Here is a 23,630-nt window from a genome sequence, read left to right as displayed (position 1 = left end):
ACATCATGACTTCATGCCAGAGGTCACAGGATGGAGGGAATAGAAGGGAGAATTTCAAAGCAGTGTTAATGAATTGGATGAATGTTTAAAGTGGACTAAGCATTCAGAGTCCAGTTTGGAGGTCAGGATTGGATAAAGAGAGTTTTCTACTTAATTTTCTTTTTAGACTCCATAAAAATAACATTTTTGTATCTTTGATTTTATGTGACTGGCTTTATGTCGTTTGGTTTTAAATTGAGCTATACCCACGTGCCCAGCCCTTCACTGTGCTAAGCATTTTACACGCATTGTCCCATTTAAACACCCAGGACCCCAGGACCAAGGTAATTTTATCTCCCCATTTCACAAATCAGGAACTTGAGGTGCTAAAGGGTGAAGTGATTTTACCAGTGTCATTCAGTGGTGACATATAGTATTAGGACCAATTCTGCATCAGTTTGACCCTCTCTTAGAGCCTGTGAAAGAATTAGGGTTTGTTGAAACAGAAATACAGAATAAAATCATTCTGGCTTTAAGAATTAAGAGGGAAGGCCCTAGGAAAGTCAGGATTACAGTTTATGACTTCATGATAGGTGAGAATGAAGATACAAAGAGAGAGAGAAAGAGACCCAACTCCATCCCCCGTCCCCAGGGACACTAGATGATGATGGAGTCTAGGGCTAGGAGAGGATGGGGTGTGTGACCTAGGCCAGAGGTCAAGACCCAGGCCATTGGGTAGAGATGCAGGAGTAAGTCACAAAATATGTCTGGTCTTGTAGGGACCAGCCGGGCTTCCATCAGGACCTGCACTGGTTCCCATCCATCACTGGCATCCAAATGGTGTCCAGAGACTTTGCTGAGCTCATCCCACCTGCCCAGAGGGGACAGCCTCCTTTTCAATGGCCACCACTCACAAGGACCTCTAAAACAAGCCTTGACGTATAGAGGGGCAGCAGTGTGGAAGGGAAAGCCCTGCCCCAACTCTGGGACAGGACTGGACAGTGGTGAGCCCCACCCCAGTACAGAAGTATCACTGCTGGTCTCCTGTCATTATGTATTTGCTCACTCTGTAGATCTCAAAAAATTTACCATTATCACCTGGGAATCTGAAAAATTGGTGTTTCTTTAAAACGGCGGCTTCATCCTCAAAAAAAAATTGAGAGCTACTACACTAAAAGCAACTATAAATAATTAACAACTAGAGCGCTACTCAAGTCCCATGCCCCACTCTAAATGTTCTGTATTGACTAACCTAAACCTGACAGTAACCCTGTAACATATTACCATCATCGTCATCCCTATTTTAAGGCTAAAGAGACTGATCACAGAGAAGTTAAGTGGCTTGCCACTGTCACACAGATAGGAAATTACAAAGCCAGGCTTTGAGCCCAGGCAATTGGAGTCCTGAGCCCACATTATTAACCCTAATGCTATGCTTAGATCAAGTTTACACTTTGCTCAAGCAAAGTGCTCAGGTCTGTAAGGAGAAATAGCCAGACTACCTGTGTGGCCAGCTTCCCTGGTCAGCGTAGCTCAAACAATACCTCAGGTCATCCCAGGGTTATATAAAAACAGACTCCTAGAAAGGCTTGCGGTGGCTAACAGTATAAAAATGTTTTCTGTGCTTCTGATGCAAAAGGTAAAATTTGATTTACACTAATAGGCACAGAATGATCATGTTTATACTTGCAACCTGGGACTTTATTAATATTCCCCTGAATAACAGTGGAAAGAGTTTTGTAACCCCAAGGTAACATGGCACTGTAAGAAGGAAAGAGGGGTGAGATTTAGCAGCAGCTGCCATCATAAATCAGTGCATGGCTGTTTCTCTCGGAGCTCCAGGCTCAACTCCTGGCTGTCATAAACTTATAAAGGGCAGCCCCATGAGAATTTATGTAATGATGGCAGGACTCATTTTCCTTCCTGCAAGAATCTTTCTGAAGCAAGGTGAGAATTAGGCTGATTAGATTCTATGTGAAGAAAGAAAACCAAACCAATGGGAAGGGAAAATGTGGGTCAGATTTAGCAATTTACTACTTCCCTTGCCAAAAAAAACTGACCTTGTAAATGGAGAAGAACATGCTGAATTCCACCAAATAAATGAGTGACCGGATGACCGAATAAATTAATGAATGAGTGTGATCCAGGCTTTCTCTGGGGTGGTTCTTTCAGTGTGAGAACAGTTCCATCCTAGAGTCACCGAGAAATGCTGAATATATAACAAGGCCAATCAACAGAGTCAGCCTCTGAATATTCATGCACAGATGATGCTCCCAGTCAATATGTTTGATTTTTGTGTTTACTGATAGATTTTTTAAATTCACTGTGTAAACCAAAATTCTAAAAATAAAAAGAAGAAGAGGAAAAATGAAAACAGAAGAGAACTTGTGGTAAGATCATACATTACTTCTGGATAGGATTGCCAGATAAAAATACTTATACTAAAAATTTTTCATTGTTTATCTGAAATTCAAATTTAACGGGGCACAGTATATTTTTATTTGTTAAATCTGGCAAACGATTTCTGGGCTAATAACCCTATGTAGAAGAGAGGGCTAGAGAGAGTTAGCTGGTGGACATGCCCACACCTGAGAGTCAGAAGGAAGGCAAACCAAAGGAGGAATCAGAGAAGCAGACATAAGAGCCTGCAGAAATACGGAAGAAGAACCAGCTGTGCACAGAGCTTCTGCTGAGCGTTGACACAAGCACAGGGGAGAGGTGGGGACCAGGGGGACGCTCAGTGAGAAAGGCCTGATGGCTGTAGAGTTCGGCCCTTACAAGGTTGTTGGTGCTTTTAAGAAGTTCTATGTCAGTGGTTCTCAGTGAGGTTGGGGTGGAGAACGGGTGCGTGGCAGAATGACCTACAGTATATCAGAACGGAAATCTACATGCTGGAAGTAGCCCTCTCCCCCTCTGAGGATTGGGGAGAGAGACATAAGTGTAACCCTTATCAACTCAGAATTTATGTGGTCCATGTGGGGGGCCGTGTTGTGGTTACTAAAGCACAAAATAAATTATAAATATTTTCTTGCATTTATCTTGAAAACCACGAAGGTGATCCATAGTTTACAACTATCTGTTGGAAAGTCCTTATCTTCAATCTACTTTCTTCACAGCCTCTGCTGTTCTGTAGGGTACCTCCCTCCACAATATCCTCAAGCTTCAGCAATCCCCCACCCCCTCATCTATTTTTCCTTTTATTATGTAGATCAATTAGGCCTCTCTTGCCAGCAAAAAAAGTCCAATCAACTGTCCCAATCCAGTCCCAAATGATCTGAAAGATGAAGCATTTTCAGAGAGGGGGTAATAGAGCTGGCAATTATAAAATTCTCTTTGGCAGGCTGGGAAAGAGAAAAGTATGAATTTTCTTGCCCTGTTCCTGGTATTTTGAAAAGCTTTTCAAGTGATCGTGATATGTGGACGCTTTTGAGAGATACCACTCTTAATCAAGACACAAAGCCTTTTCATTTCTTGAAAAGTCTTATTTCTTGGCAAATTTCTCCCTGCAAAGTGCATTCTTCTCTCTGCTCTTTGCCCAGAAAGAGGTGCCATTGCGTGGGAATGGACATCTGTGGTCTGTCCCAATAGAGATCACAAAGTGCAGGCCAGAACCAGGTGACCCAGAACAGCTACTTGAGTCTCCCAGTCAATGGCCCTGGCTAGGCTGCCTTCAATTTCAACAAGGTCTTGCTGAAAAAAAGAGGCAGACCTTAGGTGGTCCAGTCACCTCCCCAACCAGAATGATCCTGAGGATGAAGCTTCCCAGCTTCATCAACACTGCCTTGGTGGGTGGTGATGACTATGGCCAGCGACTGGGCAGATTCACAGGGAGCCCTGGGGGTGAGCAGCCAACCCCGCAGAACATTCATAGGTGGGGCATGACCTTAGCCTTCCTCCAACTGGTCTTCAAGTCCCCCAAGGGTCAGAGTCCCACCCTGCTGGTCTGACCCCTCAAGGTTCCTCAGGACACCAGGGATCCTCTGACCCCCACCCTTCTCACTTCACTCCCCAACCCCTCCCAAACAATTGACCCAAGTGTGAACAACCCCAAGGCTGGTGGTGAACAAGGCCTCCAAGCACCAAGCCCAAGCCTGCCCTCTTTTCAAAAATATTTCAGACTTAGGGAGGCTGTCCTCAGCTATTTCAGACCTATTTCAGAGGACTTCTGCTCCTTCAAACCTATTTTCAAAACTCAGGATGATAAAGGCCCTCCAGATAAACTCCAGTTTCACCCCCTGATATGTGGCGGCTAGAGATCAACTGACCCTGTAGCCAGAAAGGAGGAGGAAATATTACTAAAAGGGGACCTCGTTCCCAGAGGTAATAGCCTTTAAAAGGTCTGGTTTGCCGACTTTGGATTCTTAAAGGGTTGTCTTAGCTTCCTGCCCCCAATGTGAGTAAAACAGAGAACAATAATAAAACCACCTACGAAATCCGAATTCAAAGTTTTTCTTGACCTGTGAGTCCATTTTTTACGTCCACGAATCCCAGTCAAGGCAACACACACACATACACACACCACACACACACACGCACACACACACACACACACACACACACATTAATGCCCTTTCCTAAATATAAATGTTAACACATGTAAAATCATGAATTCCATAATTCCTCCTGTGGGCATTGGGTCACATTAGGTTTCCCACTAAGTGAAATGATTGTCACCTGGGTATAGCTCCTTCCATTGTGTTGTACGCAGCACAGGAACACGGGTCTGGAGCTGTGGACATTTGTGAACTCCAGCCACCCACCTCCCTGCCTCTGTGGTTTTCCTGCCTTTGGCCACCAGATGGCATTCTGGAAACGTTCTCAGCACCAGAGTTTCCTGCACTAAAGCTCCCCTGCATTGCTCCCAGCTGGCCTTCTTCCTTCCCTCTTCTCTGTTCCCTTTCAATCCATGTCCCAGAGTACAGTTGAAGGGGCTTTGTGGAGGGCAAATGTGCGTGATCTTGGGCAAGTTACCCAACCCTCCATGCTCAGCTTCTTCACCCCGATGGCCTGGTTGTGAGGGTGACATGGGACGATGCAGGTAAAACACTCAGGACAAGGCTTGGCAGGTAGCTGCTGTTCTCGTCAGTCTGCTCAGACCCCTTCCAAAGCTCTCCATGGCCTTCAGGACAAGGTCCAAATCCTTAGCACGGGGTCCCAGGCCCTCCATCATCTGGCGGCCCCTGCTGACATCCCCAGCCCACCTTCCTCCTCCCCACTCGCACAGGCCCTCGTGTGGGGCTGCAAGGAGCCAGCTCGCCCACCTCCAGCCTCTTCCATTCTGCTCCCTCCACCTGTTCGCACCTGCCCCCCTCTGGCTCACTCCTCCCTGTCCTTCAGGGTGTGTCGGAGGGTCCTCCAGGAGGAGCCTCCCCTGATCCCTAAGCCTGAATCTGGAGCCATCCACTGGACCCACTTCTTTCATTTTCCCCACCCTGACTTGAGACTGCAAGCCCCTTGGGGGTCACTTTGTCTTGCTCACTGCCTTGCACATAGTAGGATGAGTGAGGGCCAGACAGTGAGGTCGCCGTGCAGGCTGACTGTCACCAGAGGGCCTGGGGCCCACGCTGGTTCCCCTTGCAGGGCAGGTAGCACTGGGCCCTCGCCCGAGCTGAGGAAGCCCTGGGAAATGAGCCTTCCTGGCCAAGAAGGCAGAGGAAAAAAAGTGAAGGGACAAATGCAAGACCATTTTTACCGTTTGCATTCGAGGTATAAAGCCTGGCAAATAGTACAAGGTAAACTAGCCCCATGTAATGAGTGCTTTCTCTGTACCAGGCATTGCACCGAGCCCTCACTTGTATTATCTCATCAAATCCTTACCACAAACTCGGGAGATGGGTGACAGCCACGCTCTACAGAGAAGGAAACTGAGGCCCAAAGAGGTTACGTGACTTGTGCCATGTCTCCGAGCTAGTGAGCGTTCTGTCTGTCTTCAGAGCCAGACTGTAGGAAACACCCCATTGGATTCAGGCCCCTTGCTATTGGGAAACCTCCAGGAGTAGAATATGAAAGGATAGGGTGTGGAAAAGAGAATACAGAGGGGAAGGGGGGTGCAAGGTGAGGCTTAGGCCAGAGAGGTCCTTAGTCGCCCCATCTTAATGGCCACAAGCCCCTTGGCCAATGGGCCTGATTGGAGTCACTTGTGTCCCAACAGGCACCTCCAGCCCCAAGGACTGAGCTGCCAACACCCATCGAGGGGAAGCTGGCCCTTAACTCCCATCACTTCAAAATCTTTACAAACCTCTGGACTCAACCTCAAGGTAAAGTGCAAGACTGGACAATGGTGGGGGCAGTGGATGCAGGAGGAAATGAGAAGCAGCAAGCCATCTCAAGGCCACCCAAGCCAACTGCCCACTCGGCCCCCTCCTGGGCCTCACCTCTGTGACGGGAATCTTGGACATGAACAGCAGTGGGAAGAGAAGAATTGGAGGAAGGGAGGGAAAGGGAGAGGAAGGTGTGGGAGAGGGAAAGGTATAAAAACCTCCAAGACCAAGGAGCAGGAGGCTGGGGGATTCCCCTGCACAGGGCCTCAGGCTGGACCAGATGTGGAGAACAATGGGCCCGGAGGCTGGGGAGCCGGAAGGGAAGGGGGAGGGAGGCCACACCGTCGGGTCAGAGAGGTCATTGTGCTTCAGGAGCCAAGGACACGGGCACCTTTACGGGTCCATGTGGGCAGGGACCGACCCAGGGCCAGTGCAAGAGCCAGAGGCAGCCACAAGGTAGGCCAAGCTGGCAGATCACGCCACCCACCGCTAATAACAACGTCATTGACTATGACTCCGTGCTCTCCATGCACGTTTCATTTCATCCCCACGATTTCCTGCTGAGAGGGCTACTGTTGTTATTCCCATCTGCACTCTTAAGATGAGGCCCAGAGAGGTTGAGTGACTTGTCCCACATGACCCAGCTGGGAAGTTGCAGAGTCAGGATTTGAACCCAGGCAGTTTGGCTCTGATGGCCACTCTCTTAATCAGCGCTGCTTCCCATGAGACAGAAACGGGTGATGAGGGCAGAGTCAAGACTGAGAGGTAGACAAGTGTGGGAAAAAGGGGGATGGGAGAAGAATAACGGGAGATGACGGAAACAAAGAGAGACAAGGAAGGGAAGAGAGGCCAGGGTGTGACTTGCCCAGGAGGGGCTCAGGCTCTCTGCTCACTTGGCCACAGCAGGGGCTCCCCTCCCCTCAGTGGCCGCCTTGCCGCATGGACAGCACCTTCCCATCCGGCCTGTCCCCAGCCGCATCCTCCTCAGCGGCGGGCCACTCAGCTTCACGGAAACTCTCTTTCTCTAATTGGCATAGAAACTCATAGCCCTCCCTTTTCCTGTAGGTGGGGTTTCCATAGGAAAAAGCTGCTTCTCTGTTTCCCCAGCCTAGCAACTGTTTGGAAGTCAGATCCCCACATCCTGCTCTACTGGGTCAAGTCCCTCCTGGACCGGCTCTTGTCCATCATTTGCTAACGGGGACCAACAGTGCCCCTGGACAATTTTACTTCATTGGTCCTTGGACCCCTCAAATCTCTTCTGATGAAGATGGCCTTGCCTGGGAATTCTGCTGGCTCCATCAACTAATTATGGGACGAGGCTGTGCCAGCAGGTCTGGGGGCAGGAGAACAGGGCTAATCAAGCGCCCCAGGAAACACTGGAGGACTTGCCCAGCCTTTGAAGAACTCTAGCGGTTTTTGGATCTAGCCCACTCTGGCGGTAAGCATGATGCGACTTCTGCCACTTCTGCTGGGACTTTTGGGGCCAGGTGGCTACTTGTTCCTTTCAGGGGATTGTCAGGAGGTCGCCACTCTCACTGTGAAATATCAAGTGTCAGAGGAAGTACCGTCCGGCACAGTGATAGGGAAGCTGTCTCAGGAACTGGGCCGGGAGGAGAGGTCTGGGCGAGCAGGGGCTGCCTTCCAGGTCTTGCAGTTGCCTCAGGCGCTCCCCATCCAGGTGGACTCCAAGGACGGCCTGCTCAGCACAGGGAGGCGGCTGGACCGGGAGCAGCTTTGCCGGCAGCAGGATCCCTGCCTGGTTTCCTTTGACGTGCTTGCCACAGGGGATTTGGCTCTCATCCACGTGGAGATCCAGGTGCTGGACATCAATGACCACCAGCCACGGTTTCCCAAAGGTGAGCAGGAGCTGGAAATCTCTGAGAGCGCCTCCCTGCGCACCCGGATCCCCCTGGACAGAGCTCTGGACCCAGACACTGGCCCCAACACCCTGCACTCCTACACCCTGTCTCCCAGCGAGCATTTTGCCCTGGATGTCATTGTGGGGCCCGATGAGACCAAACACGCAGAACTCGTGGTGGTGAAGGAGCTGGACCGGGAAATCCACTCATTTTTTGATCTGGTGTTAACTGCCTATGACAGTGGGAACCCCCCCAAGTCAGGCACCAGCTTGGTCAAGGTCAATGTCCTGGATTCCAATGACAATAGCCCTGTGTTTGCTGAGAGCTCGCTGGCACTAGAAATCCAAGAAGACGCTTCCCCTGGTACTCTCCTCATAAACTTGACTGCCACAGACCCTGATCAAGGCCCCAACGGGGAGGTGGAATACTTCCTCAGTAAGCATGTGCCTCCAGAGGTGCTGGACACCTTCAGTATTGATGCCAAGACAGGCCAGGTGATTCTGCGTCAACCCCTAGACTATGAGAAAAATCCTGCCTACGAGGTGGACGTCCAGGCAAGGGACCTGGGTCCCAATCCCATCCCAGCCCACTGCAAAATTCTCATTAAGGTTCTGGATGTCAATGACAACACCCCAAGCATCCACATCACATGGGCCTCCCAACCATCACTGGTGTCCGAAGCTCTTCCCAAGGACAGTTTCATTGCTCTCATCATGGCAAAAGACCTAGACTCAGGAAACAATGGTCTGGTCCACTGTTGGCTGAGCCAAGAGCTGGGCCACTTTAGGCTGAAAAGGACCAATGGCAACACATACATGCTGCTAACCAATGCCACGCTGGACAGAGAGCAGTGGCCGCAATATACCCTCACTCTTTTGGCCCAAGACCAAGGACCCCAGCCCTTATCAGTCAAGAAACAGCTCAGCATTCAGATCAGTGATGCCAACGACAACGCACCTGTGTTTGAGAAAAGCAGGTACCAGGTCTCCACTCGGGAAAACAACCTACCCTCTCTTCACCTCATTACCATCAAGGCCCATGATGCAGATCTGGGCGTTAATGGGAAAATCTCATACCACATCCAGGACTCCCCAGTTTCTCACTTGGTAGCTATTGACTCAGACACAGGCGAGGTCACCGCTCAGAGGTCACTGGACTATGAACAGATGGCCGGCTTTGAGTTCCTGGTGATCGCAGAGGACAGGGGCCAGCCCCAGCTTGCATCCAGTGTCTCTGTGGGGGTCAGCCTCCTGGATGCCAATGATAATGTCCCAGAGGTGATTCACCCCATACTCAGCGATGGGAAAGCCAGCCTCTCGGTGCTTGTAAATGCCTCCACAGGTCACCTGCTGGTGCCCATTGAAACTCCCAATGGCGTGGGTCCAGCAGGCACTGACATGCCACCACAGGCCACCCCCAGCTCCCGGCCATTCCTTTTGGTGACCATTGTAGCAAGAGATGCAGACTCGGGGGCAAATGGAGAGCTCCTCTACAGCATTCAGAGTGGGAACGAAGCCGGTCTCTTCGTCCTCAGCCCCCACCTGGGGCAGCTGTTCATCAACATCACCAATGCCAGCAGCCTCACTGGGAGTGAGTGGGAGCTGGAGATCGTGGTGGAAGACCGAGGCAGCCCCTCCTTACAGACCCGAGCCCTGTTGAGGGTCTTCTTCGTCACCAGTGTGGACCACTTGAGGGACTCAGCCCGTGAGCCTGGGGCTCTGAGCACATCGGTGCTCACAGTGATTTGCCTGGTCGTACTGCTGGCCATCTCCGGGTTGATCTTGGCTCTGATTATGTCCATTTGCCGGACGGAGAAGAAGGACAACAGGGCCTACAACTGTCGGGAGGCCGAGTCCACCTACCGTCACCAGCCCAAAAGGCCCCAGAAACACATCCAGAAGGCGGACATCCACCTTGTGCCTGTGCTCAGGGGCCAGGTGGATGAGCCTGGCGAAGCTGGGCAGCCCCCCAAGCACGTGGGCAAGGAAGCGATGATGGAAGCAGGCTGGGACCCCTGCCTGCAGGCCCCCTTTCATCTCACACCGACCCTGTACAGGACTCTGCGTAACCAAGGTAACCAGGGAACGCTGGCCGAGAGCCGAGAGGTGCTGCAGGACACTGTCAACCTCCTTTTCAACCATCCCAGGCAGAGGAATGCCTCCCGGGAGAACCTGAACCTTCCCGAGCCCCAACCTGCGATGGGCCAGCCCCGCTCAAGGCCCCTGAAGGTTGCGGGCAGCCCCACAGGGAGGGTGCCTGGGGACCAGGGCAGTAAGGAGGCCCCGCTGAGCCCCCCAGCCTCCTCTGCAACCCTGAGGCGGCAGCGGAATCTCCATGGCAAAGTAGCCCCTGAGAAAGAGTCAGGCCCCCGTCAGATCCTGCGGAGCCTGGTCCGGCTGTCTGTGGCTGCCTTTGCGGAGCGGAACCCCGTAGAGGAGCTCACTGTGGATTCGCCTCCTGTTCAGGTACCTCGGTGTGGGCAGCTCCCTCTCTTGTCACCACCCCCTCACCCGCCTGCAACAGCACCAGACCCCATTACCCTCACATTCTTCACATTCATTCCTCAGGCTCACCACGCACTTTAGGATGCATTGGGTGCAGTGGTTCAGGGCACAGCTCTGGGGTCAACAGAATTTAGCTGTGTGATCCTGGACAAATGACTTACTGTCTCTGAGCCTTAGTTTCCTTATCTATAAAATAGGGATGACAGTAAGAGCATCTGCCTTGCAGAATTGTCCTAAGGATTTGGTCAGTTAATTCCTATATGAGCACTTACTTAGAGTGCCTTGTGCAAGTAGACACATAGCAAAGGTAGTGATTAAGAGTACAAGCTTTGGAGCAAAGGTGCCCAGGTTCAAATTCTGGCTCCACCTCTTCCAAGCTGTGAACCACAGGGAAGTCACTCAGCTCTTCTGTTGAAGTTGCCCAAGTTAACAGCACCCATCTCCCAAGTTTGCTTGAAGATAATAAAGTGAATGTACTTAAAGCCTCTAGAATAGCGTCTGGCGTGTAGTCAGCACTCAGAAAATGATTATGATGATTTCTGCAAAGCTCTTCTCCATTTCACCTGCCCTCATCTAATCTGGGCAACCTCCGGGTGAAGCAAGCCGGCATACGCATCACTGCCCCCAGGCTCAGGGGCGCATTTGACCTGCCTGAGACCCCAGAGCTTGCCAGCTAGGCCTATGGGATAGGACAGTGGAAACAACCTTGGAACTTGGGAGTTAGGCAGATCTAGGTTCCAGTTTCAGCACAGCCACTTTAGGAGCTGGGCAACATTAACATCTGAGCCTTATTTTCTTCATCTATAAAATGGGGATTGTGATGCAAATTTAGCTGTATCTACCTGCCAGGGGGTTGAGAATTAAATGGAATGATGAATGGCTGTGTGCAATGACCTAGGATTTACTGGACACACCTGGGAAAGCTTTTTCCGGGATGGTGCCTGATCTCACACCTGTATCAACTCCTCTGAACCCCAGATCATTTTCCCTGTGCCAGGCTGCCCGCCCAAGGCACACTTCTGTCATGAGCCAGGCTATCAGCTCACGTTTCCTGCGGAGCAAGGACACAGCTTCCTTCCCCCACTCCTTCCCCAGGAAGCCACCTCGAGAGGGCCCAGCTGCTCTCTCAGGAGTCCTGCCCTGGGCTCTGTGCAGCCCCAGAAGTTGCCCAGAGCCAGTCATTCATTCATTTGTTCATTCATTCATTCATTCACCCATGCATTCATCAAATGCTATTGAATGAGCTCTTTGTGCCAAACACTGTGCTGGTGGTTGGCAAACAGAGACAGCAGATAGCAAGCCCTGTGGGTGACCCCATTGGGGTGAAAGAGAGAAGGGTACCAAGTTGGGATCAAGTTGAGGGTAAGAGGCAGCTTGCCTAATGCTTGTCTTTCCAGTAGCACAGTGCCACAGTGGAGTCAGATCCCGTTTCAAAGTCCAACCCTGCCTCTAATTGCTGTGTAGCCTCTGTGAGCCTCAGGTGCCACATCTGTAAAGTGGGTATAATGGTATCTCTTTCCTTGGGTTACTGAAGAATGACATAAGATTATATACCACTGGACAGTTATTAAGTGCTTATCATAAGATCTATTACTAAGTAATTTATAGACTTTCACTCATTTAATCCTCATAGCCACAACCAACACATGACCTGGGTCTCATTATTATTCCCTTTTATTTTTTTATTGCTGAGGAAACTGAGGCTCAGAATGCTTAAGTAATTCCTCAAGGCCACACAGATGGGAAGTGGAACAGGGGCAGATTTAGGACTTGAACCCAAGTCTGACTCCAGAGTCTGGACTCTTAACTGTGGAATGACAGCATACAACTTAGGGTTTGGCACTCAGGGAGTTTCCCTCAAGTATCACCTATCACCCGAAAAAAGGGTGGCAGGTGCTTGTAGGAGGGTTTCTGGGCCTGAGCCAGGAGGTGGGAACTTCCCTGAGGCAGGCAATGGAACCGTGACCCTCCCACATCACAGTGAAACCCCAGTCCTGGCCACCTCCCCTTCCAACTCTCCTCTAAGGTTGGCACTTTCTGTCTTGAGCTGCCCAGAGGGCAGAGGGGCCCTCTCAGGGAAGAGGGGGGCTGGGCCCAGGAGGGAGGCAGAGGCAGCATTTCTAGGAGGAACAACCCAAACCCCTCGACTCTGCAGAGCATTTCAAACTTTCAAACCACCTAATTAATCCTGACAACCCTGTAAAGAAGTCTGGGTGGTATTTTTAGATCCACCTTAGAGATGAGGAAACTGAGGTCTGAGTTTGTCTAAAAACCTGCCTAACATCACACAACAAGCTAGAAACGACCTTGACTTGGTCTGTTGCCTTCTCCCTCACAAGGGCCTGTGGGGCCTGGCCCTGACATCTCACCCACCCCTGCCCCATTCACCAGCCTTTCTGAAACGCCACCATCTCCTCTGGCCTTTCAGCTTGAGCGCCTTCTGACCGAAACTCCCTTCCTCCCTCACCATGGCCCTCACCCTCTCTCCACTTGCCAAGCCCCTGTGGAACCTCCAGGTCTCAGCAGAGGCACCTGGCATGTAGTATGAACTCAGAAAACATTTGTTGAAATAAGTGAATTACTTCCCCCTGTATCCACAGCCCCACCCCGTAACTCCTTCCTTGCTGCAAGCTGGGTGAGGGGCCTTCCTCTGCTCCACTTGACCTCCACCCTTTCTCATCCCTGGTGCAACCCCCCGTAGCAGCTGCTGTGTCCCGTCTCCCCTGACTGTCCTCCCTGGCCGACTGGGAACTCCCTGAGGGCAGAGACTGGGCCTTGTTCTCATTCTTGGCCCCCAGCAAGCACTCGGCCTGGCACAAACAAGCTCTCATTAAATACTTGTCGAGCGAATGAAAGGATGAATAAACGAATGATTCAAAGACACCCTTCTGCCTTCTGTACAACATAGTCTTACATCTGGCCCGCCAACAATGGCTTAGTCTTTGAACATCACTGAAGCGGGGGAAATAACACTTTACAATAATCCTTATCGAGGTTATAATACATTTATAGTCAGGACATGCCCTTTTCACCCCCGTCCCACAGCTTCCACCGGGAGCAGGTCTCCTGGGGGAATGAGAGTTGGGGGACAGGCCCAGAGGGTCCTCATTCTCTCTCTCAGACTCCCAGGTCCCGGGAATTTGTAGTTGACACATGGCCAAGCAGGGAACCTGTCTGCATACATCCCTGCCTCCGTCACCATCACCGTTCACCATCCCCCATCCGATCCACAAACATCTGAAGCTGGAGGAAAGACTATAAAAAGAAAGCGCCGGCATTGAGGGAAACATCCGGTGAGGAAGTGTGCTGGGTCGGAATTGTGTGGAGTCAACAGATTTTTCCTGTCTTGTAGCAAATCTCCCAGCTGCTGTCCTTGCTGCATCAGGGCCAATTCCAGCCCAAACCAAACCACCGGGGAAATAAGTACTTGGCCAAGCCCGGCGGCAGCAGGTAAGCTGCACGTAGCCCCCACTGGCTTCTCAAGCCCCCCACCAGCCTGTCCTCACCCTTGCAGCCTCTGTGCCTTGAGGAAGGGTGAGCACATCCCAGACGCTGCTCCCCTGGGAGACTGCAGCAAACAGCATCCATCCCCCCACCCAGGCATCCTGGTCCTGGAGCAACTGTATTAATAGTATTTACAGGACCCGAGTCACTAAGGAAGTGACTTCATCCCTGAGGCTCTGATTATCTGTTCCCTGATTGCAGAGGTGCTGGGCTATGAACTTTAAATCTGTAACGTTTAGCTGTTTCTCTTGACCCTTAAACATAATATGAACGCTCCTGGCTAAGGATGTGGGTGTGTGGGTGTGTTCCTTTGGGCGGTCCTAGAATTAAAGAGACCTCAGGAGGACATCTGATTTAACTCCCTCTTGCTACAGATGGAGAAACTGAGGCTCTAAGTAGTTTGATCCAACCCAGCTATGTAAACTTGAGCAAGTCAGATCAAGCCTCAGGGCCGCAGTTTCTCATCCATGAAACAGAGGTCACCGCACTTCCTTGTAGAGATGGGGTAAGGATTTAATGATCACATGCGTTCTAAGCCCATGGCCCAGTGCCTGGCACATAGGAGGTACACAAACAATGCTAAGTCCTTTCCCCTTAAAGTGACTTTGCTCAAGGTCAAACAGCCAGTGAGTGGCAAAGCTGGGACCAGCTCTCAGGACACTGACTTCCGGTTCAGTGCTCTTGCTGTGACAACTTACAGTCTTTTTGTTGTCGTTTTTTTTGCAAAGATAGCTAGCAATAGTGTAGAGTAGGGGTGAGCACACACATTCCAGAGTCATATCAGCCTGGATTTGAATTCTTACTTAATTTGTGGGGACCTTGGGCAAGCTACCTAATCTTTACAAATCTTGGTTTTCTCATTTGTAAAATGAGGACAACAAGAGAACCCCTTACAGAAGTGAAAGGTTTGATGAGAAGGTAAATATACCTTGCAAAGCTTATGTCTGACTCAGAGTAATTGCTCAATAAACATTAGTTGTTGCCATTACTTGCAAACTTGCTACCCCTGCATAGGAGCAGAAATGGCCACAGAAAAAAAGCAGCAAGGACCCCCAGGCCTGCCCCCACCATGCTGAGGTAGTCCCAGGAACTGGCCTCCCCCAGGTGATAGGGAGGGTCTTTGGGAGGGAGGGGTCAGGGAGACAGCAAGAGACACCATAGTAGATTCTGAGTAGCTTTTGGATGCCTCGCCTCAGCTGCATCCTCTATTGACCTGCTCTTCTGGTCTGGGATTTAGCCTCAAATAGGGAGGAAGGAACATTCAGTCACTCAGTCCACAAAGTATTTATTAAGCACCTACTCTGTGCCAAGTCCTATTCTGAGCACTGGTGAGAGAGCAGGGGATAAGACAGACAAATATCCCTGCCCTCACTGGAGCTCATACTCAGATAGAGGGATGGAGGGGTGGAAGGATGACTGCATTAGATCAAAGTTTACTAAACTCCTATTCCATGCCAGGTAATGAGAAGCAATGGAGGGACAATGGTGAGTAATACCAGGGCATTCATAGTCACTTCTGTTTGCTGACTGCTTACAACACTGTGCTAAGCTCTTTACATGCAACACCTCATTTTACCCCCATAATGCCCCATGAGGTGGGTGTTATTTATTACTCCCATTTTACAGATGAAGAAGCAGACTCAGAGTAAGCAGGAGGGCTGGGATCAAGTAACCCAGGTTGGTCTGACTCTGAAGGCTGGGCTGTGGACCCACTTCCCTCTGTGGATGAATGAATGCTGGCATGAATAGAAGACTATTCATGAGCAGGAATGAATGAATCTATGTGTGAATTTCCTCACTCGTGGACTGGGTCGGCTTCCTTTGCAGGAGTGCAATCCCAGACACAGATGGCCCAGGTGCCAGGGCTGGTGGCCAGACAGAACCCGATCAGGAGGAAGGGCCCTTGGACCCTGAGGAGGACCTCTCTGTGAAGCAGCTGCTAGAAGAAGAGCTGTCGAACCTGCTGGACCCTTACACAGGTAGGGACTCCCCAGGGTCACCACGACCCCGCTTCTGCCCCCACGGTACCCTCCTGTGCCCAGGCTTCAGAGTTCTGCTCCAATCCACTGCAGGAAAACAGCCATTCTATTTCTGGAGAAGACTATCAGCAACATTTTTTTTACTTCCCCTGGAGCTTCAGATCTTCATTTGTTTAAAGATCAGATTCTACTTTGATTATTCATTTTAAAAAAATCATCATAAGAATAGTGAACAGTTACTGAGTTCTTGGTGTGTGCCAGGTACCAAGGAAGCATCTTATACACATTATCTCAGTTAAGCTTCCAAACAGTATTTTCAGGTAGATATTATGAGCTCCAATTTAGAGATCAGCAAACTCAGGCTCAGAGAGGTAATACAGCCTGCCCTGAGTCACCTTCAATGATTGAAGGGAAGCCATCCTGAGCCCACCTACCATCAGGGGACCTCTCTTTACCTCCTAAACCACTCATCTGCATTTCTTTGAAGTCTTTAAATACCCTTTTACCCTGAGAATTCAAGAATCTGCCAGCTCCCTCCACCCCCGCACCAGTCAGCCCCCTTCAGGTAACACACTGTAAGTCCAACCTACGCTGTGATTTTCTGTTTCTGTAGTTAATAATCTGCTCCTCATCTGGACATATTCTGTGCACTGAAGGCATGACAGCCTTGGTTAAAAAAATATATAGCTAACTTTTATTGAGTGCTTTCTGTGTGCTAGTCCCTGTTCTAATTGCCTCATGAGAAAATCTTCTGAGATAGGGACTATTCGTTATCCCCATTTCATAAAGGAAAAAAACTGAGGGGCCAGGGTGTTTAATAATTTTCCCAAGGTTGTGCAGCCAATGGTTATTAACCCAGGCAGTGTGGCTCTAAATTAAAATTAAGTAAAATGAAATCTTATTAAAATCAAGTAAAATGAAAAATTCAGTTCCTCAGTCATATCAGCCACATTTCCGGAGCTCAGTAGCTACGTGTGGCTAATGGATATTGCTTGGGACAGCACAAGTCTACAGAGTTTTATAGGACAGCATTGTCTAGAATGCAGAGCTGTGAGGTCCAATAGAGTAGCCACTGGCCACATGTGAAATGGCTAGTACCAATTGAGATGTGATAGAAGTATAAAACACGCTCCAGATTTTGAAGACTTAGTATGAAAAAAGAATGTAAAACATCTTATTAATAATTTTTAAAATATTGATTATGTGATAAAATGATGATATTACATATAAAAACACTTTTACAAATTAATTTCACCTTCTCTTTTCTTTTCTACTTTTTAAATGTGGCTACTAGAAAATTTCAGATGACCTCACTGCCTTGCATTATATCTCTGTGCACCAGCTCTGCGCTGGAACCTGTGGGCTCAGTTCCCGTGTGGTCCTGTTTCCCCATAGCACAGAGGGCAAAGAACACAGGGGGATGGTAACAAGTGGTGTGACGAAGAGCGCAGCAGGGGTAGAAGTGCCTGCGCTGCTCACAGGTCTGGACTGTGATGGGGCTACTGGTGAATGTGCCTGACACTGGGGTCTTGGCTGCATCAGCGAACAGCCCCACCTGAGGATGTGATGATGACCATATTTTACCGTTGCATGAGCTCACTGAATGCTTACAGCCACCTGACAAGATAAGTACTACTATTTCACCACTTTATGAGCGAAAAAGGAGGCTCAGAGAGGTTGAGCAAGTTTTTCAAGGTCACACTGCTCATAAGCTGCAAAGTTAGGAAATCAAACCCAGGTCTGCCCAGTGCCCACCTGCCACGGAGTGAATTCATCATCACATTTCAGCCATTCTCCTACACTCCACTGATTTTCTCATTCCAAGCTTCATTCCTCCCAAAGCTCTCTGAACCTTGTGCAAGGAAAAGCCTGATTCTGTAACAGCAAAAGAGTTCTAACCTTATTACCCCAGAGTCTCAGGGAACTTAGGTTTACATTTCCCAAATGTCCAGGGTTAATATTTATGTCCATTCAATCATTCAATAAACGGTCACTAAGCCCCAGGCATGGGCTGGACCAGTCAGGAAGGGGCCTGACCCTGCCTCACAGCCTGCACAGCCCCACACTGTGAAGGCAAGACCGAGACTCATTTATCAATAGAAACAGCATTTACTGTATTTTGGAATAACTTTTCAAAATCACAAAAGTAATATTTGGTTAACATAGACAAATGTAGATAAACAAAAAGAGAATAAATCATTTCTGCCCAGGGGTAATTTCAGTTAACACTGTGATGCGTCCCCTTCCAGTCTTTCATTCTACGCACAGATTTTAAAGCAGGTTACCTTAAGCAAATATTAAATACATGTTAAAGCAGATGTTGTATCTTTTTTTTTTTTTTAAAGACACACATTCTTAACCACAAGGCCTATACTTTCTTCCCTCTGGCTTGGCCTCTATCATTGGGCCTGGGACTAGTTTTCTGAGACAGGATTTTCTGTTGAAGAGATGGGAAAAGGAGAAGTGTGATGGTGGGATTTGGGGCCTGGGGAACACTTTTTCACTGCCCCGGCCCTTTCCTGGGACAGCTCTTAGGCAGCCAGCCCCTTCGCACGGTTTCCTGCAGCTTGAGAGGGGAAGGTTGAGGAGTTGAGAGCATGGGGCCGGGAGGCAACAGTACAGACCGTAGTAGGCCTGGGAAACCAGAACCACCTAGCATCCAGGGGGAGGAAGAGCCAGCTCTTCAGAGAGTGGGTGGGGTGGTGCAGTGACAGAGGGCTTTCAAGTCATCAGACCTGGGGATCAAATCTGGGCTTGGTTGCCTAGTAGCTGTGTGACAACTTCTTGGAACCTCAGTTTCCTCATCCATAAAATACTCTTGACTTCAAAGGTTTGTGTGGAGGTTAAATGAGATAATTATGTAAATTGCTTAGCACAGAAGTACTTAATGAGTGGTCACTATTATTATGAATAGGAACCGAAGGCAGCACCAAGCCAGGAACTCCAGCATTGGCTAAAAACGGGGATCCCCCGCCACCCATCCTCAGCTAGTGGTGTCCTGAGGGAGTGAAAATCCTGGCTGTACAGGGATGGATGAAGGTCACCTAAACCTGAAACACCCCTACGGACCGGGAGATGCTTTAGAACCGGGCCATTTCTCATTCTAGGCCTTCCTCCTCCCCCTGCCGCGTCCTCACTCAGCTCACGCGCGGACCTCAGTCGCTGCCTTCCTGCCCGGCGCGCTTCCCTGTCAGGGCCTCTTCCTTCCCGCCCACCTCCGGCCGTCCCATCGGTCCCCTCCATTTCCCTTTCCTCCTTTGTCCGGCGCCCCGCCCTGCCCACGACCCCACCCCCGCCCGCCATGGGCTCCGCCCTCACCGCGTCCCTTCCGCCCCCTGCAGGCCTGGCCCTGGACCGGCTGAGCGTCCCCGACCCGGCCTGGATGGCAAGACTCTCTTTGCCCCTCGCCACCAACTACCGTGACAACGTGTTCTCCCCGGACGCTGCGACCTCGGAGGAGCCCAGGACCTTCCAGACGTTCGGCAAGGCGCCGGGGCCCGAGCTGAGCCCGACGGGCACGCGGCTGGCCAGCACCTTCCTGTCGGAGATGAGCTCACTGCTGGAGATGCTGCTGGAGCAGCGCCCCGCCGTGCCGGTGGAGGCCGCCTCCGAGGTGCTGCGGCGGCTCTCAGTCTGCGGAAGGACCCTGAGTCTAGACCTAGCCACCAGCGGGGCCTCGGGCTCCGAAGGCCCTGGGGGCCGAGCTGGAAAGCAGGGGGCCGAGGGCAGGACCAGCAGCGGCAGCAGCAGCAGGGGCCTGTGGATCCAGGAACCAGGGGCCCCGGGAGATGTTAGGAAGCCCAGGCCCTGAGGATTCTGGGACAGGAGGTGGTTTCTCTAATCTTTGAACTCACTGACCAGAGGTGGCCTGAGAACTTAAGGTGACCAGTGCTGCCCCACAGAGGAGGCAGGAGCCCCAGGACAAACAGCGGGCTGACCAAAGCAACCCCTTGTTAGGGGCTGGCTCTGCCTGTGGATTTTTTGGAGGAGGAAGACAGTTGGCCGCTGAGATAAGTGTTTGCTGGCAAAACACATGTAAGAGCACAGAGGGTTCATCCTCCTGCAGAACAGATGCCAAGGACTGTCAAAAGCAGGAAAGGATGGCCTGGGTGCACACTGGAGGGTGTGGGGGGCTGGATCCTGGGGCACCAGGCAAAGCTCTCTGACCTACTAATAAAGGAAAAGCAGTGGCTAGTTATCCTGTTTGCACCTGTCGAGAGGGAGGATGGAAGAATAAGAGTGAAGGTTCCTTTTGTCATCCAGTCCCTAGCCAGAGGGTCATGTGGGGCCTGGACGGGAGAGTGCACAGTGTTAGGTAGGCAATGATGGACATGGGTACTCTTTACCCCTGCTCATCTGTTGCTGCTACATTATCAAATAATCCGATTCTCAGCTGGAAAATTAAGGCTAAGAAAAGCCTGACTATAGAGCATTAACACGAGCCAGGCACAAGCCTTTACAATAGGATTTAATTTCATTTCTCCACAACCCTGGGAGGAGAGGTGCTATTATCCCCATTTCACAGACAAGGCCATGAGACTTGGAGAGGCTGAGGGTCTTGCCCAAGATCAAGCAGAGAGAGGAGGCAGAGCCAGGAATTGGAACTAGGCTTGTCCAACACCAAAACCCATGCCCTTGACCTTGACACTAGACTGCCAGCCAAGGAAAGGAAAGGAAAAGCCCCCATAGGTGAGCTTTTGCCAGTAGCAGACTTGCCTGAGATCCCCGCAAGAAACACTGTTGAAAAGAACATTTCCAAAGCCACTGAGGCCTTCACATCTCTGCTCTTCCAAGCACATAGTGAGAGGGACTTGGAACTGACCTGATGCAGAGTAGGCGTCTGCAGACTCCTGTCCTTTCCCAGCAAGCAGCCCTTCAGGTACAGAAGTCATCTTTCCAGACCCACCAATCGTGAGTAAATCTTCCTCTGTCACAGCAGTGAATTCAGGCCCTAGAGGACAGTGTGTGAACCGGGTCTATGAAATTGACACTGACAGCAGCAAACCTTCCAGGAGAGGAAGGAGTGAAAAAAATAGCAAATATTTTCCCAAGGCTCAGCCTTATGATTTCCCTGGAAATTTCCAAGCAGTCTATTCAGCTTCTCAGTAACGTGGGGCTTTCTTGGATACTAAAGGGAAAAATTCCTTTCTGTGCCTCTCCTTTTGCCCTTTTTCTGGAGCTCAGTACACATGTTCACTGTCCACAGAAATGGGCCAATCATACTCCCAACTAGGAATAATGAAAACCATCCACACTTGGAATGCAATGAGGTATCATTATTCCATTATCCCGTTTTATAGATGAGGAAAATGAGGCCCTCATAGTGCTTCAGGAGCTCCAGGAATGCTTCAGGAGCTTCAGGAATGCTTCTGGAGCAGGGTCTCTAGGTCTCTGATCATCTCACTCCGAGGCAGAGTAAACTCTTTACAAGGTCTGTGATTTGCAAGCTGTTGGGTTCCCCAAGTCAATGAAAGAGGCTGGGGGACACCAAGCAGGTAGGGTCTCCAGCCTGACCAGCCAGGTTCCTGGCACAAGGCAACACTTGATGAATACTTGTTGAATGGAAGAATAATGAATAAATGGGTAAATAAATGCTACAGGAGTCCCTTTTCTCTATATTGGAGCTCCAGGTAAGACTTCCTTAGAAAAGAGAAAAAAAATGTTCCATTATGTGAAGACAAAGTCTGAAAACCACAGCACTGGAGTAGACAGTGCTGACCCCCAATTACTAGTGGATTTTCAGTGCAGAGCTGATGTTGGGAGGTGGAGAGAAGAGATGGGGAGAGGAGGTGACCTAGGGAAACTGGAACCAGGGCTCGCAACTGGATCACTGCCTCACTCTAGTTCAAAAGTCCTAAATCTTGGGCCCCCTGAATGCCAGGCAAGACTTTGTGTACAGGCATTTTTCTAGGCAGAAGATACGGAGTTATCAGATTTTCAAAGGAACATGTGACCTGTAAAAAGATAAGCAGCACCGCTCTCAGTCACTATCTACACGTCCACAGACATGGGCAACTTTAGTCACAAGGAGTCTGAACATTTTATAGCCAAGGAAATGGCAAGACAGAAAGGGCTGACTGGCCCAGAGCCACACAGCAGGCTTGTGACAGCGCTAGCATCTGCATCTGAGATCCAGGATGATGTTCTTTCTAATATATCAAGGGCTCTTAACCTGGGGTTCTTGGTTGGGCTTTAGGATCTAAGAACCTGCTGAACTGCATGCAAAATTGGGAAGATGTGCATTTTTCTATGGGAAGGAGTCAGTGCTTTCATCTGATTCTCAAAGGGGTCTGTGACCTAAATAAGATTAAGGCCCACTGTGATCCTCTATTCCCCGCAGAACCTGGAGAACTCATGGTAGAGCCGTTCCTGTTCTGAGGCAACCGACCTTTGATCAGGGCGGGGGTGTATGTACGTGAGGGTTAGTGCTCTCACCCGAACGTTGCAACCCCTCCAAGTAGGCTGATGCCAGCCCTTTCCCCGATAACCGGCTGAGAGTGAGACGGTGTGTATGCTGACAGAACCGAGTGTGCTGAACAGAAAGGTTACAGAAACTTCTTGACATCAGCCGAGATGTCAGAGCTGAGACCTTGGACGTGCTCAAAACTGTTTCCACCAAGATGGGCTCTGTCCCCCGGGAGACTGAAGGAGCTGGCGAGCCAGCGAGCACTCAGTTAAATGTCGTCTTAATTTGGAAAGCGCAGGGGGACATTTTTTATCAATAGTCAGCCGTTCTCCAGCACCAGGAGTGCAATGCAGTGCTCACTCGGAGCCTGGGGGCAGTTCTGAGATTGACAGGAAGCCTCCTTGTCTGTCACCCAACTTCAGCTTGGCAGCTCACTGACCCTACCTGTCCTCTGGCTGAAATGAGTGAGATGGCAACTACCACTCTTGGGACTCTGGAGAGAACCAAATCTCCAACACGAGAAGAGAGGACAGGGGAGGGGAGGGAGGAGTTTTAGCACAGGCTCAGCCTGGCACATAGTGTGTACCTAGAAAATAGGTCAGTGTTTTCCAGTCCCTACTGAGTACTGGGCACAATATAATGGGTCCGGGGTCGGGGGCACGATCAGAAACGCTCATTCAACAAACATTTTATGTTTGCTGAGCAATTACTACAGGTCAGAAGTAGCACTAGGAATGGCAGTCAGGGGAGGGGTATACAGAATCATACATTCAACAGATATTTTAAAGCACCTCCTGTGTTGCTGGGTAGGCCTTGGTGGTGGTGTCCGCTGGAGAAAAGACAATGCATGGACTCACTCATTCACTGAATGAATATTTACTGAACATTTACTAAGTGCCCTGCCCTGTATTAGCACTGAAGATATAATGAACCAAACAGCCTCATTCCCTCCACAGTGTCAGGGCTCCCTGAAAACAGCATCTCCAGATGAGGAAACTGAGGCAGCAGAGCCTTGCGCAAAGGGCTCATTGCTGAGGGCATCAGGGCTCGAACCTGGGGTCATCCTGACCCAGGCTGGCCCTGCTAACAAAGGCCACCTCCCTAGCCTCCCCTCACATTTCCTTTCAGGGCACTGACAA

The 23,630-nt window shown here is 50.2% G+C and overlaps 2 protein-coding genes across 6 annotated transcripts in view; one reads left to right on the top strand and one right to left on the bottom strand.

Annotated features, from left to right (window-relative positions):
• Positions 1–19,630, bottom strand: part of RNF14 (ring finger protein 14) — a 41,399-nt gene extending 21,769 nt beyond the window's left edge. Inside the window, exon 1 of one of the 3 annotated variants that reach the window (XM_082382742.1) lies at positions 19,504–19,630. The gene's annotated coding sequence lies outside the window, so the exon portion shown is untranslated. The remainder of the gene's footprint in view (positions 1–19,503) is intronic. The other 2 variants (XM_082382741.1, XM_082382737.1) reach the window with 2 other exon arrangements.
• Positions 16–20,283, top strand: PCDH12 (protocadherin 12). 3 transcript variants are annotated; one of them, XM_082382643.1, is made up of 4 exons: positions 16–10,563; positions 13,955–14,052; positions 15,934–16,085; positions 19,427–20,283. In XM_082382643.1, exons 1-4 carry the CDS (start codon positions 7,684–7,686, stop codon positions 19,894–19,896), a joined length of 3,600 nt encoding a protein of 1,199 aa, XP_082238769.1. In that variant the 5' UTR covers positions 16–7,683; the 3' UTR covers positions 19,897–20,283. The 3 variants fall into 3 exon arrangements, 1 of the variants encoding a protein (XP_082238769.1); XR_014241988.1 differs by lacking the exon at positions 13,955–14,052 and having other exon boundaries at positions 19,427–19,550; XR_014241989.1 differs by lacking the exon at positions 19,427–20,283 and having other exon boundaries at positions 13,724–14,052; positions 15,934–15,956.
• Positions 20,284–23,630: the final 3,347 nt, after the last annotated feature.

Source organism: Balaenoptera borealis, assembly GCF_965194805.1.
Source record: "Balaenoptera borealis genome assembly, chromosome: 2".
Classification (NCBI taxonomy): Eukaryota; Metazoa; Chordata; class Mammalia; order Artiodactyla; family Balaenopteridae; genus Balaenoptera; species Balaenoptera borealis.
Note: the sequence above shows the minus strand (reverse complement) of the source record. Positions and strands in the feature narration are given on the sequence as shown.